The sequence below is a fragment of the Lolium rigidum genome, chromosome 3 (assembly GCF_022539505.1).
Source record: "Lolium rigidum isolate FL_2022 chromosome 3, APGP_CSIRO_Lrig_0.1, whole genome shotgun sequence".
Taxonomy (NCBI): Eukaryota; Viridiplantae; Streptophyta; class Magnoliopsida; order Poales; family Poaceae; genus Lolium; species Lolium rigidum.
Genome location: NC_061510.1, coordinates 407,025,163 through 407,041,092, shown reverse-complemented (window position 1 = coordinate 407,041,092; position 15,930 = coordinate 407,025,163). Strand labels below are relative to the sequence as shown.

Genomic DNA, 15,930 nt, shown 5'->3' with positions numbered 1-15,930 from the left:
AACGGAGTAGTCAATTAAGGTCGTGGTTTATTATGTTCTGGCCGTTCTACTTTCTAATATTCTCAACCTCACCTTTCCTTTGAAGGTTTCGACAAACTCCTCCTGTTTTCCCTGCTTCTCCATGGAAAGTCTACAAGACTACAATGAGAACTCCTTAAACCTTGGCGTGGTTTAGCACTGGGGTCTACTTGCAATATCGACGCTACGCTGGTTCTCTGCGCAATTCTTCCACTATCTCGCTCACAAAAGCCAGTGCACCCTCCCCTGCAGCTCTGCAACAAGCCAAAGCCAAAGCAAAAGAGAGAGCCCAAACCTGCGTAGCTAGCAATGGAGCTTCCATGGGGTGTCGTGCTGCTGGCACTGCTCTCCGTATCCGCCTCCTCCGCCGTCGCCACGCTCGCCGTCACCGCCCCGACTCCGGCCCCGGCCCATGCTCCTGCCCTGCCCACTGCACCGGCCCCTGCACGGCCCCGTCCGATTCCGGACGGTGAAGGTATCATATCACTCCTTGCATCTCGCCTCACTGTTGTTACCTTCGGTTTCCTGGTTTATTTTGGATCTGCTCTTCTTTCTTGCAAACGATGCAAATGCGGCTGCGGTGTAACTCTTGGAGGATTCCCAGTTTGATGCTAAATCTTAAAGAAGAAAGAAGATAGCGGGGACCTGGTTTTGCAGCTCCATTTTTGTTTTAGAGTTCCTTTTCTGCACCTGCATTCTTGCAACCAGTAGCAAGCCACCTCAGGACGTGGAAAATGTTGCATAATCCAGTTTCACATTTCAGATTTGGCACTTTCCTTCTGTGGATTGTTGCAAATATCCTGTGATTTAATAGCGAGTTTAGGACGAACTGCTGGCTGTATGTGTTTGATCTATAGAGTTTGAGCAGTAGAAACAATGCAGCAAGCAGCAATCTTAGATGACATTTCATTTCAGTTCATCCCTAGTGCAAGAACACCACCGCGAAAGGAAGATTATTTTTATCTCTGATGTTTGCGCGTTGTCCCAGGTATGCTCATCAACGGCAACTTCGAGACGGCGCCGAGGAAGGTGAACAAGACCCTCATCGTGGGCCGCCACTCGCTGCCGGGGTGGGTGCTCGTCGGCCACGTCGAGTACGTCTCCGCCGGCCCGCAGCCCGGCGGCATGTTCTTCGCCGTGCCGCACGGCGTGCACGCGCTCCGCCTCGGCAGCCACGCGTCGGCGTCCCAGAACGTGTCGGTCCGCCCCGGCGCGTTCTACGCGCTCACCTTCGCCGCCACCCGCACCTGCGCGCAGGACGAGGCGCTCCGCATCGCCGTGTCCCCCTCGCTCTCGGCCCCTGCTGACGTCGCCGTCCGCACCCTCTACAGCGCAGATACGGCGGACACCTGGGCGTGGGGCTTCCGCGCCTCCTCCCCCGTCGCGCAGGTCACCTTCAGCAACCCCGGCCTCCAGGAGGACGCCGCGTGCGGCCCGCTCCTCGACGCTGTCGCCATCAAGGAGCTCCCCACGCCGTACCCCACCAAAGGTCAGAACTCAGAACAGATCCATGAAAATGCTCTGCTCTAGCTCTAGCTCCACCTTGCAGATGATCCCTGACACTGGTAATGCCTGGCTGCAGACAACCTGATCAAGAACGACGGCTTCGAGATCGGGCCGCAGGTGTTCAAGAACTCCACGGTCGGCGTACTGCTGCCGCCGAAGCAGAAGGACACGACCTCGCCGCTCCCGGGCTGGATCATCGAGTCCCTCAAGGCGGTGCGGTACATCGACGCCGCCCACTTCTCGGTGCCCGCCGGGCAGTACGCGGTGGAGCTGGTGGCGGGGCGGGAGAGCGCCATCGCGCAGGTGATCCGCACCGTCCCCAACCGCGCCTACAACCTCTCATTCGTCGTCGGCGACGCCAAGAACGGCTGCCACGGCTCCATGCTGGTGCAGGCCTTCGCCGGGAACGTCACGCAGAAGGTGCCGTTCGAGTCCACGGGCAAGGGCGGGTTCAAGCCCACCAGCCTCAGGTTCGTCGCCGCCGGGATCAGGACCAGGGTCACCTTCTACAGCTCCTTCTACCACACCAAGGCCACCGACGGCGTCTCGCTCTGCGGCCCCGTGCTGGACCAGGTCAAGATCGTGCCGCTCAAGCTCTAGAGATCGGGATCTTGAGCTCGTAGCTCAGAACCTCAGGTCCTCGCTCGCTATCGTTCGTTCATGTAGTGGTAATTCGACATTGATGGGTTGCGAGAACTCTGCACTTCCATCATTCATCTCTCTAATCGTGTAGCGTGGAGTTAGCTGTGCTGTGCTATGCACGAATTGGAACTTGTCATGAGCTCTGGTCGATTTGTGTGGGATTTGTTTGCATAAGCTTTTCTACTAGCATGTAATTTGGCAAAGTTGGCACATCCAGCGTCCACTAACCACGCGATCTGCTCCACTGCACATCGTAAACATTCTTGGGAGAAGACGAACTATAAGAGCATCCACGGTGTGGCCAAATTAGCCATGTCACCATCAATGGCATCGGTGCCAAAATTTGTTGAGTTGGCATCAATGTCTACAATGCAACCTTTTGCCAAATTTAGTAACATGTAGGCCAAATTTCGTCATCACCGAGCTCAAGTGGGATGTGCAAGGTTAAAATTTTATCTTTATAGGGTTTCTTTCTTACCGGTCTCGTGGTTTAGTTGGGAGACTGGGTTATAGGTTAGTTGCCGCACTCTCAAGGGGCTCTCGAGTGAGTAACTTGATTGTATCGTTCGGAGAGAGTTCAAACCTTTCAATCCTTGCATCATATTTTTTGGTTGTTATTTGGATCTTATCCATTTGGTGTTTTAGAGTTTGTGCTTATTCTCATGAAAATCTATAGTTCATCGAAAACAGAATTCACATTAAATACTTGTTGTGTTTTCGATATTGGAGTTTTTTCCCGATTCTTCATTTTGAGAGGTTTCACCTCTAAATGCATATAAAAATCTACCCCACTTATTATTTCTATTTTCACTCTTTGTGGGGTAGCTCTTGTCATCCTATTTCCAACTAAATTGGTTTCACCTAAATCCGAGTTTTCTAACTCAAGTTGTTGCAATTTCCTTATTGGACGTGTTACGGGTTTATCTCTTATAGATAGGTTAAAACTTTCCCCTTTTTTATCTTATCTCCGTGGTTGGACTATGATGTTTCCCTGAATGATCTTGTAGATCTTTTCGTTGTGATTCCAACGAGACCAAGATCATTAAATTTGGAGTCCTGATGTGAAAATGGCGACATTTTTGGTTTGCGGTGCGCTGCCAACCGAAGTGGTCCAACCATGGGCCAGAAGGTCCGGCTGGGCCGGACCACTCCGGCCCCAGTCCAGCGAAATGGTCCCAGCTCTCAGGTTAGTCTCCGGAATGGGTCTGGGGCCGACCGGACAGGTCCGGCTGACCAGAGTGGTCCGACCAGGCCCGGAAGGTCCGACCGGGTGCGAAAATGGAGCCCTTTTCTCCAAACGGTTAGTGCTCTTCCTCCCATATAAAAAAGGGGTTTTCTTCCCCATTGAGCGGTTGCTTTTCCTACTCTCTCTCTACTCCGTTGTTGACTTTGAGAAGCTTCCTCTTCCTCTAATCCCTCCATGATTCTTGCTCATATTTGAGGAAAATATAGAGGGGATCTAGATCTACATCTTGACCAAACAAATTCCTCTCTTTGTGAGGGGAATCCACTAGAGCTAGATCTTGGAGAAATTTGGTGTTCCTCCTCCTAGTTGTTCTTCCTCTCTTATTCCCCTAATACCTTTTGTAGCTTTGCTGGAAATTGAGAGAGAATGGATTGAGCATCTTCGTGGTGTTTTTTCCATTGAATTTGGTGCATCGGTTTGACTTCTCCGCGGTGATACGTGGAGGTGAAAGTTCGTGAGATATACTCTTCGGGAGCTTGTTCCCGGAGCTTGTTCTTCTTGGGTCTTTGGACCCTAGATGGTTTAGTGGTTTTTGTGGTGTTCTTGGGGCCTCCAATTAAGTTGTGGAGATTGCCTCAAGCTTTGTGCTTTGTGGCTTAGTGACGTTCTTGGGGCCTCCAATTAAATTGTGAAGATTCCTCAATGGCAAGGCCTTTGTGGCGATTTATTGGGAGCCTCCAATTAAATTATGGAGATAGCCTCAAGCTTTGTGCGGGTTCAGTGACCACCCTAAGGTTACATAGTGGATCGAGGTCTTCCCCTTTGGTGGCAAGGGTTCGTGTCGTTTGGAGTGACTTGTCCTCCACACCGCTCCAACGAAGAGTAGCACTCTCAAGAGTGTGAACTTCGGGATACATCGTCGTCTCCGCGTCACCTCTGTAATTCCTATACCCGAGCTATTTACTTATGCACTTTACTTTGTGATAGCCTTCGTGCTTGAAGTTATATATCTTGTTATCACATAGTTGCTTGTCTTGCTTAGCATAAGTTATTGGTGTACATAGGTGAACCCTAGTTATATAGGTTTTATGCTTGAAAAATTAAACGCTAGTTTTATTCCGCATTTGTTAATCCACATTCATAAAAGTTTTAAACCGCCTATTCAGCCCCCCTCTAAGCCGTATCCGTGTCCTTTCAGTCTTGTAATGTGATCAAGCCACAAAGTTCACCATTACGATACTAAGATGAAATATTGTAACCAGATCCTTAGACCGTGTGACCATATTTAATCACTGTCATCGGCGGCTGCTTAGACATCATCAATCGCTGCTCCGTAACAGGGTGGTCATAAAGGTTTTTCTCATGTATTTCAATGGGATGGGTTGAGGCGTACGTGTCAATAGCAGGATTTATACATCAGCGTGATGGAGAGATACCATGGGACCACTCAGTGATATTATATCAACAACGCTTGCAAGCATGTGACTAGGTCACGAGGATATAACAATATCACACGAACATGTTGAACATGTTTGTCGGTAACGAGATCGAACTAGGTATACCTGACACCGAATATCAAATGTCGGATAAACTATCATTGAACAAAGGGATTGGGACTCAACGTCGAGGTTCAATCGATAAAGATAAATTCATGGAAGGCGTAGGACCATTATGGTTTTCCAGAACACCCTGATGGTCATTTATCAGAAAGTCGTCTCGATCATGTCTGCGCATTCCCGAACCCGTAGGGTGGCACACTTAAGGGTATATATCACGCTTTGAGATAGATTCAGTATTGTTAGAGAATAAAGAGAGAATACATGAATTGTTCCAGAGAGGTATCAGAATAAGTTCCGGGGTCAATGAATTGTTTGGAGACTTAATAATACTTTTATTATTTAATTAATTGAATTAAATATTAAAAATATAAAAAGGGAAAACCCCTAATTGGGCCACCATTGGGCATCCCAATAAGGGGGTTGGCCGAACCCTAGGGGAAGGGGGTCGGCGCACCACATGGGTGGGGGCAGCGACTAAGGTGCCCCCCTCCTATCATCCCTCCTATATAAGGAGCCCCTAGCCCCTCCTCGTTCATCCCATTGAGTTCTGACTCCCTCTCCCTCTCCCTCACTTGTGTTTCCAGTTTGTAATGTGCATAGGGGTTGGGGTTTCTCCACCATACGCGCTTCATCGTGCTGCAGGAACACCGGTCCAAATCTTCTTCTTCGGCTGCTTCACTGGACCGGAGCACGGGAGACATCTTTACATAGTACGTGTGTAGAACTGCGGAGGCGCAACACTTGTGGTGCTTCAACGCTTGGACTTCTTCATGACCTTGTGGTTGGTGTCAACGTACACCTTCATCGACAACATTCCTCTTGAACGTAACACTTTTCGATATTCAAGGGTATGAACACCGAATTTCTCCGTTACTTTGCATCTTTATAGAATAGATCTTGACTATGTTACTCTATCATAGTTTTTTTTTTGTTTTCTGCCACGGAACCCTACAAAAGCCGCATGAATTGGCCAGCCCTGGGTCCTCAATTAGCCGATTTCTAGGGGGTGGATTTTTCCAAATATCCGGCGGGGGAGGAGGGGGGTCCGTGGGCGGATAATCTGGCATGGAAAATATCAACCGCGCAAACAATCAATGGATAAATCATTGGTGATTCTTCTACCTTTACAGCGTTAACTCCTCTAGATGGACGGGATCCCATAGCAGGTAGTGCTATCACCACTCCAGAAATGCCATCTTCATGAAAATCATCTTGTCACTTTTTTGAGGGGTCAACCGCCTTGTGCTATTGAATTAGTAAGCCCTACACAACTTAGCACACGGCTAAAAAAACACAAGTGTTATTATCGAACACACAAAACCAACTTAGGAGACGAAATGCTCTTTCACAACCATTGTTTTGACAAATATAAATCATAGTGTTCTACAAACGATCAAGCTATATCGGCAAATACTTCGTTCAAGCTTGTTACGAATACTTACATTTACATTACATGCACTTAAGAAAATGGTTTATGTTACTGCTCCGGTATCAGGACAAACTAAAGGGATTCAGATAGACAAGGTTTCCTAGCACAATAGCGAATTAACTCTGGGTTGGTAACTTAGGAGAACACCATGTTTATAATCAACGTCTTAATGACTCACTCTTTCTAAAGTCAATCAAACTACACAATTTTTATGTCTTGAAGACTGTCTCGCTTTTGCCAATAGCGCTGATGGTGCAACGGTTCATTTAATTGGGAAAAAATAATGTAGGGGTCGAGCTCATGTCTAGTAGTTAAATCTGAACCTTCTCTATGAGTTATACTAAACAATTTTACTTAGTTTCATTGATTTGTCACTAAATGTATGTTGTTGTACAACATATTTAAATATATATTTGAAGGATAACTAACATAATTAACAACGTTATCATGTTTGTGCTTATTAAGATATATATTTTCATATTTTTTTGCTATTATCATCACAAGTAAATTCTTTTATTCTAAAGTTACATTATCTTACCTTCGGAACAATCTTATTTTTAAAATATAGGTTTGGATATTCAAGGATATCCTTTCTTAAAATAAATTTCACTCTAAATACGAGAAACACAAAAGTACCACTTTACTGCAAAATAAAAGGTATGCCCCTTATCATATCAAACTGCATTTATTCAAGTTCTTGTCCATATATAGTACGGCTAAATATCTTCCAAAATTGGTAGAGTGTTTTGGAGTTGTACGAATTTAACAATTATTTTGAAAGAGACTTCTAGAATATAAGACCATTATGTCCGAGAGTAAATAAATGTAGAATTCTAATAATGTATCATCTGTAAGAAAGTAGTTTGCGCTTTAGTCTATGCTCACACACTCCCTCATTAACGATCGTCATTCCTTGGTTCAGTTAGCTCATCTTATTCTTGAGAGCGAGTGCCAGGTTAGTAGTTACCGTGCATCCTCTGTTCTTTGTCTGTGTCAGAAGATAAAAATAATATCACATTGTTTGTACCATGCAAGAATATTTTTGAATGTGGCCTATTTTTGTTCTATTGTTCACTTTTTTACAAGTTTTACAGTGATTGGCATTTTTAATAACCGTCCATCGACCTCGATCTGATGGCGGTAAATTGACGGAACCAAACTGACGGAACCAAAAGTGTGGGTCCGGAACCAAAATCTGTAGGACCAGAACCTCTAATATATATTACGAAAAGTAATAAAAATGAGCGTCCTTTTCAGCGGCCAAATCGTCTGATTAAACTGCATGAATCTTAAAGTCGTCGCACGAATCTTATAGTCATCGGGTAGGAGAAACTAGTAGAACAAAATCACAGTCCTGATCTCACTCGTCCTCCTCTCTCGATCTCGTTCTCGCTCACTGCCGCCACTCGTCCCCTAAATCACGACGGTGATCACTTTGCCCCGGCAATCCTCTGCGTGGATGTGTGGATGGTAGTACGGACCCGGCCGCCGGCGCTAGGCAAGGGAGGAGTAGCGGCGGATCCGCGGCGGGGGAGGAAGACGAGGCTAGAATAGTTAGGCTCCTGATCGATCTCGTTGACAATTCTAGGGTCCAAGGCCCAGCCGCCGCTCGCTGCCCCCGCTTGCAAACCACCGATCTTGCAGTCTCCTCATAATTGTGCCCTGCTTTTGCTTCTTCAGGGGAGTGCTTGAAGCAACAGGAGACCAGCACCCTGGGTCCAACGGCGAGGCTGGGCTCAATGTGATCTTCACGCCCCAGATGCTGGTGCTTTGGGCAGGAGATGATGGATGGTCAAACAGGGTTTCAGGAGACTTTCAGGCGTTCCTGGCACCGCAGTGAGGCCAGTCCGAGTGGAGATGCCAGTGTCTGCGATCAAACTTGGTTTTTCATTTGAGAAGGATATGCTTATGGACAATAATCTGAATAAGAGTCTGAATGCACTTGAGAAGGATAATCTTGTAAGGTTGTCCACCTCCTCCAGTTCTTTCCTCTTTCCGAGAAAATTTTAATTATGTACTAATATTCGCTGATGCTGCTGTTACTGAACTCTTGTAATTCTGCTTCTGAGTCCAGGCCATTGGTGAAGACTTCTGTTGAGCCATGTGATGAGAGGAGGCCCTTCCACGCTCTCTTGGATCTTGGTCTTCTTAGATGGTCACCGGCTGGCAAATACTAGAATCTTGGATGTTGATTTTTTTTTTTCTTCCATTGAAGCATTGCTGGAGAAGTGTCATAATCCTTGGCTGTTTTAAGTGCATGGTTACAGTGACACCGTCTGGCTTAGTTCAAGCATGCCCTGTACCAGTGATCTTTCATTCTGAGCCTCTAATTTAGCAATGAGCTGAGTAGGCATACATGTAAACTGTTCACACGTTGATTGTAAAATCACAGTAAAAGCTTGGAACACTGAACTTCATAGTTACATGTTTCCAACTCTCACGGGTGATGGTACATAACTGTTAAGGTTCTGCCTCGATGAACAGAACACACGCAACAGGCAAACTCGTCGCATGCCTGAAACCCATTTCGTTCTGGAATTATTTCCTCGAATTGTATTACAGTTTCATATGTGCATTGGCAACTAAACAAAACGATAGTATATACTTTGCATACATGCATGAATATTACTACATCGTCACACATATATATTGTAGTTAAGAACTGTTTAATTCAGATATCTCCTCCAAGATCAGGGACGATGAGGTAGTCCTCGTCATCGTTAGCCAGCTCCACCCGTGCCCTTTTGCTCTGGCGCACACCGACTGTCTTGTAGAAGTTTGCGTTGCTCGCGGGCTGCGGCGAGCTGAAGAGCTTTGGGACCTCTGCATGGTTCTGTCCCTCTTGGCGGCGAGCGAATGATCGTGGTGGAACAGGTCCATGTCGGTGAACCACTCAAGCTCCTTGAAACCCCTTCTTTTTTAAAAAACAGTAAGTTCGGAGACCCCTTCTGCAACAGCAAACATGAAACACAGGGAAGACTGTGAGATCTATACACTAGTTCATTAACTACAAGAGTTTATTAGGTATTGTGAACAAAAGCTCAATAAAACGCTGATTGAGAGCTTCATATGCACCATGAAAAGAAAGGCACCTGGAATTTTAAAAGGATTATCCAACACATGCACGAGCCAAGCAATAGAAGCAAGCAGACAACATACTTGCCCGCTGACAAAAGGTACAACGGTTGCATCATTAACGGTGGCATGCAAAACCTGCCCTCTTCTGTTAACTCTATTGTATTACAGGGTTAGGTACGATGTCCCTTGGCCTGATTTCGGTATATCGAAGAATTCTTCATAAGAATAAAGTTAAACAGCTACCTCAACAACCTCTCAGGCCGGTAAGAGAACCATGATCACGATGATCACACAAATTGACCACGAAGATAACCAGCACACTTGGTTTACCCACGTATATGCTCTGCCCAGCTGAAACGAGCTACATTCGTGAAAATTGAACGGAAAGACTGAAAGTTTAGCTCCTAAACTATTCAGTAAGGCCAACGCAGAGGTGAAAACGAAAAATGAAATCAACAAACGTGTGATAAGAGTAACCAAGCGGTGCAATTGATCTACCCAAGAATGAAAAGAGAGTCAAAGTACTGAAATTTACTAGCAGCAACAAGAGCATCAGGTATGTGCAAAGCTAAGGGAATCCTCTTCTAAGCAGCTAATCAAGGCGCAAACTCAGCTTGTACTACACGGCTATGATTCAGATCGCATCATGGTGTGCAAAATAACTTTATACAGCAGCACAACGATTATTCTTTTCTGTTTCCTACCACAGAGCAATTAATCACTAAACCAACATCCGGTTACTAAAATAGCATGAACGACATTTTCATTCTCTATTTTTTAGGACTGCCTACAATAGCATGAACGACACAAGAAGCATCTGAGTTTCAGTGGAAGCACATCAGAAGATTGCTGCGACATTGGGATTAGGCTGGCAGGTTAAATGAGAAGATGAATCTTTTATCTATTAGTGCTTCATACCTCAAGGCAGGCGGGCCGACGGGCGGCGACTCGCGGCAGCGACGGAGAGGTCGGGCCGTGAGTCCCCGCGATGGGCCGACGGGGCGGCGACTCGCGACGGGGGGAGGGGCGGCGGCGTCGGCTGCGGGGCGGCGGCGTCGACGGGGCGTCGGCTGCGGGGCGGGGGCTGCGGGGCGGCGGTTGCGTGGCGGCGGCGTCGGCTGGGGGCGGCGGCGTCGGCGGGGCGGCGGCTGCGTGGCGGCGACGGGCGCTCGTGGTTTTCTATCGAGAGATGTATCACAATCCTCTATCGAGATGTATCACAATCCCGATCTGATTCTGATTTTCTTTTTTAGAACATTGATTAAAACGTCCGTTCCGGAGCTCTTTTACGGTGTCATAGTATTATAGAACTTACAAGAAATTTATCACAGATATAATCAACGGTCACGGAAAATTCGATTAGACGGAACCAAAATTCGATTAGACGGAACCAAAGTTCCATGCCAATCACCATAAAAGAGCTCTCACTTTTTATATAAACTGGTTTCCTCTTGTATGTAAACAATTCGACTTTGATTAAGTGATGAGTAAACCAGGGCAAAGACTAGGAAAACAGGCCAATACTATATATCATTGATAAAACTAGAAGTTATATTGGAAGTGATTAGAAATCGTCATCTGTAACTCTACCTTTTGCATCTTAATGTTCCATCAAACTCAAAATCCACAACGACACAAAGTAGTGTGAGTTAATCAACCACGATATTCCATCTCAATTGAAATATCGTGGTTGATAAACTCAATTGGAATTTTCAAGCCATCTTGAAACCCAAAACCAATCCACTCCCCACGGGATATGTGGTTTCAAATTGTTGAACTGGGCATGCTACGATAGTGAGTTTTCTATGAAACTGAGTTGAATTCTAGATAGAAATAATGAAACCAAGTTGTACAAAATTGAAGACAAAAGGCAAAATGACTACCACACTGATTGCACAACCAAACTCCCATTTTTTCTACCAAATAATCAACTACCAAACGGTGTCACATTCAAATCAAGTTATCTTCTGTGCATTCATCATGTTCTTGCACTCGTCGAAGAAAACCACTCCATCTCCATTTAAATAGAACCAACTGTAGAAAGATAGAGAGAGAGAGATTAGCAAAACATTATAGATGTTGTATTGAGCCTCTCGGGCGAGTATATATAGTGTACAAGATTTGGAGGCCAAGAAGGCTCTCCTAGAGATATGGTAGGTTGATTACAAATTCTAGACTACCAAATATACATATGCCAAATATATCTCTAACACTCCCCCGCAGTCGTAGTGGTAGTGACGTGAATAATAGTAGCGTCACGGACGGTCGGAATGGAGAGAAACCGAAAGTAGGAACCAACGGGCTGACACACCCCGCAGTCGTAGCGGGAGCGTCGTGGACGATGTCGCGTCCCGGATGCTTGGACTATAGAGGAAGCCTAGGTGCTCATGCGAGGTGATAGCCCTTTGTGCCGATGTTGAGGTAGCCGAGAGCATGGGTGTTGCAACCTTTGTCGAGGTAGCCGCGCGAGGGGATGCCATGGTCGATGTCGTAGGTGAGTACCAGTATCGAGGTAGCCGCACATGAAGCCGCAATCGCATAGTGCGCGAGGAGAGTGACGGAGACGCGTCGAGGCAGTCGTCGAAGAGGGTGTCGATGCCGAGGTCGATGCAGTTAGAGCCGTCGAAGACGAGGTGCTGCCCTAGTTTTGCTAGAACTAGGTGCACGTCGGGGATGAATGCATACTCTGGTTTTGCCAGAACCGAGTACGCAAGACGAAGTCGGTGACGCGGTCGAGGTAGTCACAGAAGAGTCGATGTCGAGGAAGACGTTGTCGAAGCCAATGAGGAGGATGCGTCAATCCAGGCTTGCTAGGCCCCGGGACGCGTTCGGGACGAAGGCACGTACCTGTGTTGCCAATACCGGGCGTTCGAGGGCAAGAACCATCATGGACTGTGTGTCAGTGTCATGGGGACCAGCAAAGGAGGCCTCCAGAACGGTGGCGAGTCGTAGAGCACCGAAGAGGGAGAGGTGCCGATGCAGTCCGCGGTTGTCGGAGTAGACGAAGTAGTCGGGGACGAGACAATGACGCTAGCGACGAGGTCGTGGTGGACAGAGACGTAGAGGGGGACGAAAACCAACGTTGGCATGGAGTGGCCATGCTGGAAGCCTAGACTGTCATACAGGTAGTCGGCGAGACCTACGACGACCAGGAGTGGCCATGCAATTTACCTGTGGTTGTGCGGCGGCGGTACTCGAAGTAGGCGAGGAAGATCCCGACAGTGTGAAGAGGACCATGCGCGGACGGTGTCGACCCGCACCTAGGGAGGCCGCGCGAGGGTGGCCTAGGACGGAGGAATAGACAGCGTGCGGCGATGTTTCGGCCCGAGGGGCCGGCGTAGCTGCAGGGCGCGAGTTGATGCACTGGCGGGAGGCCACCAGCAACGTACACGCCTTGGAAGCCGCGTCGTAGGAAAATAGTGTGGACCAAGGCGGCCGCTGAAAGGATCGTATGCCGCACCTAGGGGGGGGGTGAATAGGTGCTAACCAATTTTTAGTTCTTTTTCAATTTAGGCTTGACACGAAGGTAAATTCTCTAGATATGCAACTAAGTGAATTTACCTATATGACAAGATAAGCAACTAAGCAAGATATAGCTATGCAATATAAGAGATAGAATAGGATAGAGGTAACCGAGAGTGGAGCACGCGATGACACGGAGATGATTCCCGTAGTTCCCTTCCTTTGCAAGAAGGTACGTCTACGTTTGGAGGAGTGTGGTTGCTACGAAAGCCAAACCAACAACCACGAAGGCTTCACTCAGATCTCCGGTGAGCAACGCCACAAAGGCCTAGCCCACTTCCACTAAGGGATTTCCTCGAGGCGGAAACCGGGCCTTTACAAGGTTCTTGGGGCACACATCCACAACCGAATTGGAGGCTCCCAAATCTGTTACAACACAACAATCAACAACAATACATCAACACAAATCAACTAGGGATCCAAAGAGGAACACTAGCAAGGGGGCCCTCAAGCATATGAGGGGAAATGAAAAACGCTTCGGTGAGGATGTAGATCGGGGTCTTCTCCTTCGATTCTCCAAAGCACAAGTGATTTGGGTGGTTGAGGGAGGAGATCTGGCTATTTTGGTGTTCTTGGTGGCTCAACAATGGAGGATGAAGATCTTAGGGTTTGAGCAAGCTTCCAAGGTAGGTGAAGGGGGGTATTTATACCCCACCCACTTTTCTGCCCGTTGGAGGTGAAACGCCGGCAGTGCCGGCCTTGAGACACCGGCAGTGCCGGCCACTTTTCTGAAACTGCAGGTCAACAGACAGACCGGCAGTGCCGGGCCGAAACGCCTGGCAGTGCCGGGGTGTACACACCGGCAGTAGCCGGCCCGTTGTTGCCGGCAGCGCGGCCTGTGGCCAGGTTTCAGCTTCTTCCTTTTTTTTTCTTTTCTTCCTTTTTGAGTGGGTCGAGATTTTCCGTGGTATCTTTTCCATAACTGTAAACCACTTAGCACACGGTTAAATTGTCACCGGTGTTGTTATCAAACACACAAAACTTAGAGATCATGAAATGTTCTTTCAATCTCCCCCTTTTTGGTGTTTGATGACAATACCGGGATTTTGCAAAGAATAGAGCAAGAATATCATTGTGCTTGACATAAGAGAGAAACTCCCCCTAGATGTGTGCATGCGAGAAATTTAGGCAAGAATATTGATGCACACATTAGGTATGGAGCAACTCCAACTTTCAAGGTAGAAAGCACAATGCTCATAATATGTATAAGATAGATAATGTAGGAAAAAAAAGATAAAAGTTGAGATGTTAAGATCATACCCTTGCATACTGACATCCTCAACAATACAAGACAATAGTCTCAATTTTATGAACAAGAGTCCCATGATCATTTCAAGTAGATAAATCCATAGACACCATGAGATAAGATGATCATACCACATCATGACAATACACTCAACCATATAGAATACCGAAGACCATAGCAATAGTTCACTCACTAAAAGGTCTTGCTCACCACACATAGAACACATAAAACACAAGATAAGGTTCAACATAAACATAGACGGTAAACGGAGGACACAAGCTTTAACGGAATGATAAAAAGCAAATGCTTGTGCCCTCAAACCCTAGCAAATCCCGTGCAAGTCCTACTAGACCTTCTTCTCCCCCTTTGGCATGAAGACACCAAAAAGGAGAAAAGAAGCGATGCTACATCGTCCCATGAAAACTCAATCATCCTCGGAGGATTCCTCTGTATCTTCATCATCATCAGACTCGGCGGGCTCAACATCATCACTAGTGGGGCGCCGACGGCGAGAAGGACCGGGAAGCCCAAGCTGTTCAAATTCAGTCACATTGCCATGCTTAGAGAGCCATTCTTCTTCAGGAGTGATGACCTCCTCAGATCCACTCTCAACAGGAATATCCAACTTGCGCATGATGAGCTTTGTGTTCCTCCTGTCCATTTTCCGCTCCCTGTGAGCTTGATACCGACGCCCGTTGATGTCGACTTGAGACAGAACATCTTGGCCAACTTGGCCTCTATACGAGCAACCCAACCGTTGTCAGCAGGGGGAGCATACTCCATATCAGAGTCTTCTTGGGCAGAATTCTCATCATTGGGAAGACGAGGAGGATTAGGATGAGTATTGACCTTGAGATCCTTGGCCTTGTGAGGTAGAAGAGTAACCTCATCAGAGAGTTTGCCATATCCAGCATTGTCCCAACGAGAGCATATGAAGAACATGAAGTAGGGAGCAAAAACAGGAGCCTTGCGAGCTATAATGCATGCCCAAAACTCATTCCACAGAAAGTCCATCACATCAAGCTGCATACCAGTGTCACGGTGCTGGTGAGAGAGAAATAATAAGTTCCCAAGGTACCCATAGATCTGATCAACGCAGCCAACCTTGGGATTAAGGACCTCTCGGTAAATGCGGAGAAGGATGTCATACACCGGACGAAGGAATTTCTGAGAACCATATACCACTTCTCCTTCAAGATAAAGATCAGCAAGGAGAGCCTTCTCAATGGGCTTGGGAGTGTTGTGGGCTCTAAAATATCCATCTTCATTGCCAGAGAGCACCGGATAACCAAGACAAGCTGCAAATTGGTCCCAAGTGCCATGCAACATGCGACCTTCTGTCATCCAAGTCATAGTATTGGCATCATCATTGTCAACATAAACTGTGGCAAAGAATTGCCCAATCACATCCACACATGAAGGATGTTGAAACTTCATCGTAGGAAGAAGACCAAACTGCTCACAAATATCTCGAGCTTCAAAGAAAGTAGTTGGCGTGTCTATCCATGTGAGCAAAGTTGATGTGATGCATAGGAGCAACTTTATAGGTGGCATTTGCATAGAGATCATCAAAAGTCTTCTCTTGATACTTAGTCCAGAACAACTCAGAGCAATTGGTGGCCTTGGGAGAGGTGTAGATGTTGGTCTGATGATACGTCCAATTTGCATCACTATTTTATATCATAATTTGCTGTTATTCATTGATATATTTCATATTGGGACACAATACTTATGTTATTTCATC

General features: G+C 46.8%; 1 protein-coding gene and 1 long non-coding RNA gene across 2 annotated transcripts; one reads left to right on the top strand and one right to left on the bottom strand.

Moving 5' to 3' along the window:
• Positions 1-327: 327 nt before the first annotated feature.
• On the top strand, positions 328-2,124 carry LOC124701016. The gene is made up of 3 exons (XM_047233076.1): positions 328-493; positions 1,007-1,507; positions 1,601-2,124. The coding sequence occupies exons 1-3, from the start codon at positions 328-330 to the stop codon at positions 2,122-2,124; spliced, it is 1,191 nt and encodes a 396-aa protein (XP_047089032.1).
• Positions 2,125-8,693: 6,569 nt separating this feature from the next.
• Positions 8,694-10,396, bottom strand: LOC124701015. Its single transcript, XR_007001894.1, has 2 exons — positions 10,337-10,396; positions 8,694-9,288 (listed from the first exon to the last, which is right to left on the bottom strand). It is a non-coding gene; the product is annotated as an uncharacterized LOC124701015 (long non-coding RNA).
• Positions 10,397-15,930: the final 5,534 nt, after the last annotated feature.

Bases quoted from the DNA above. Each gene is read 5' to 3' on its own strand.
- LOC124701016 (XM_047233076.1), top strand. From the start codon at position 328: ATGGAGCTTCCATGGGGTGTCGTGCTGCTGGCACTGCTCTCCGTATCC. The intron at 494-1,006 runs GTATCATATCAC...GCGTTGTCCCAG, and splicing joins TCCGATTCCGGACGGTGAAG to GTATGCTCATCAACGGCAAC. The intron at 1,508-1,600 runs GTCAGAACTCAG...GCCTGGCTGCAG, and splicing joins CACGCCGTACCCCACCAAAG to ACAACCTGATCAAGAACGAC.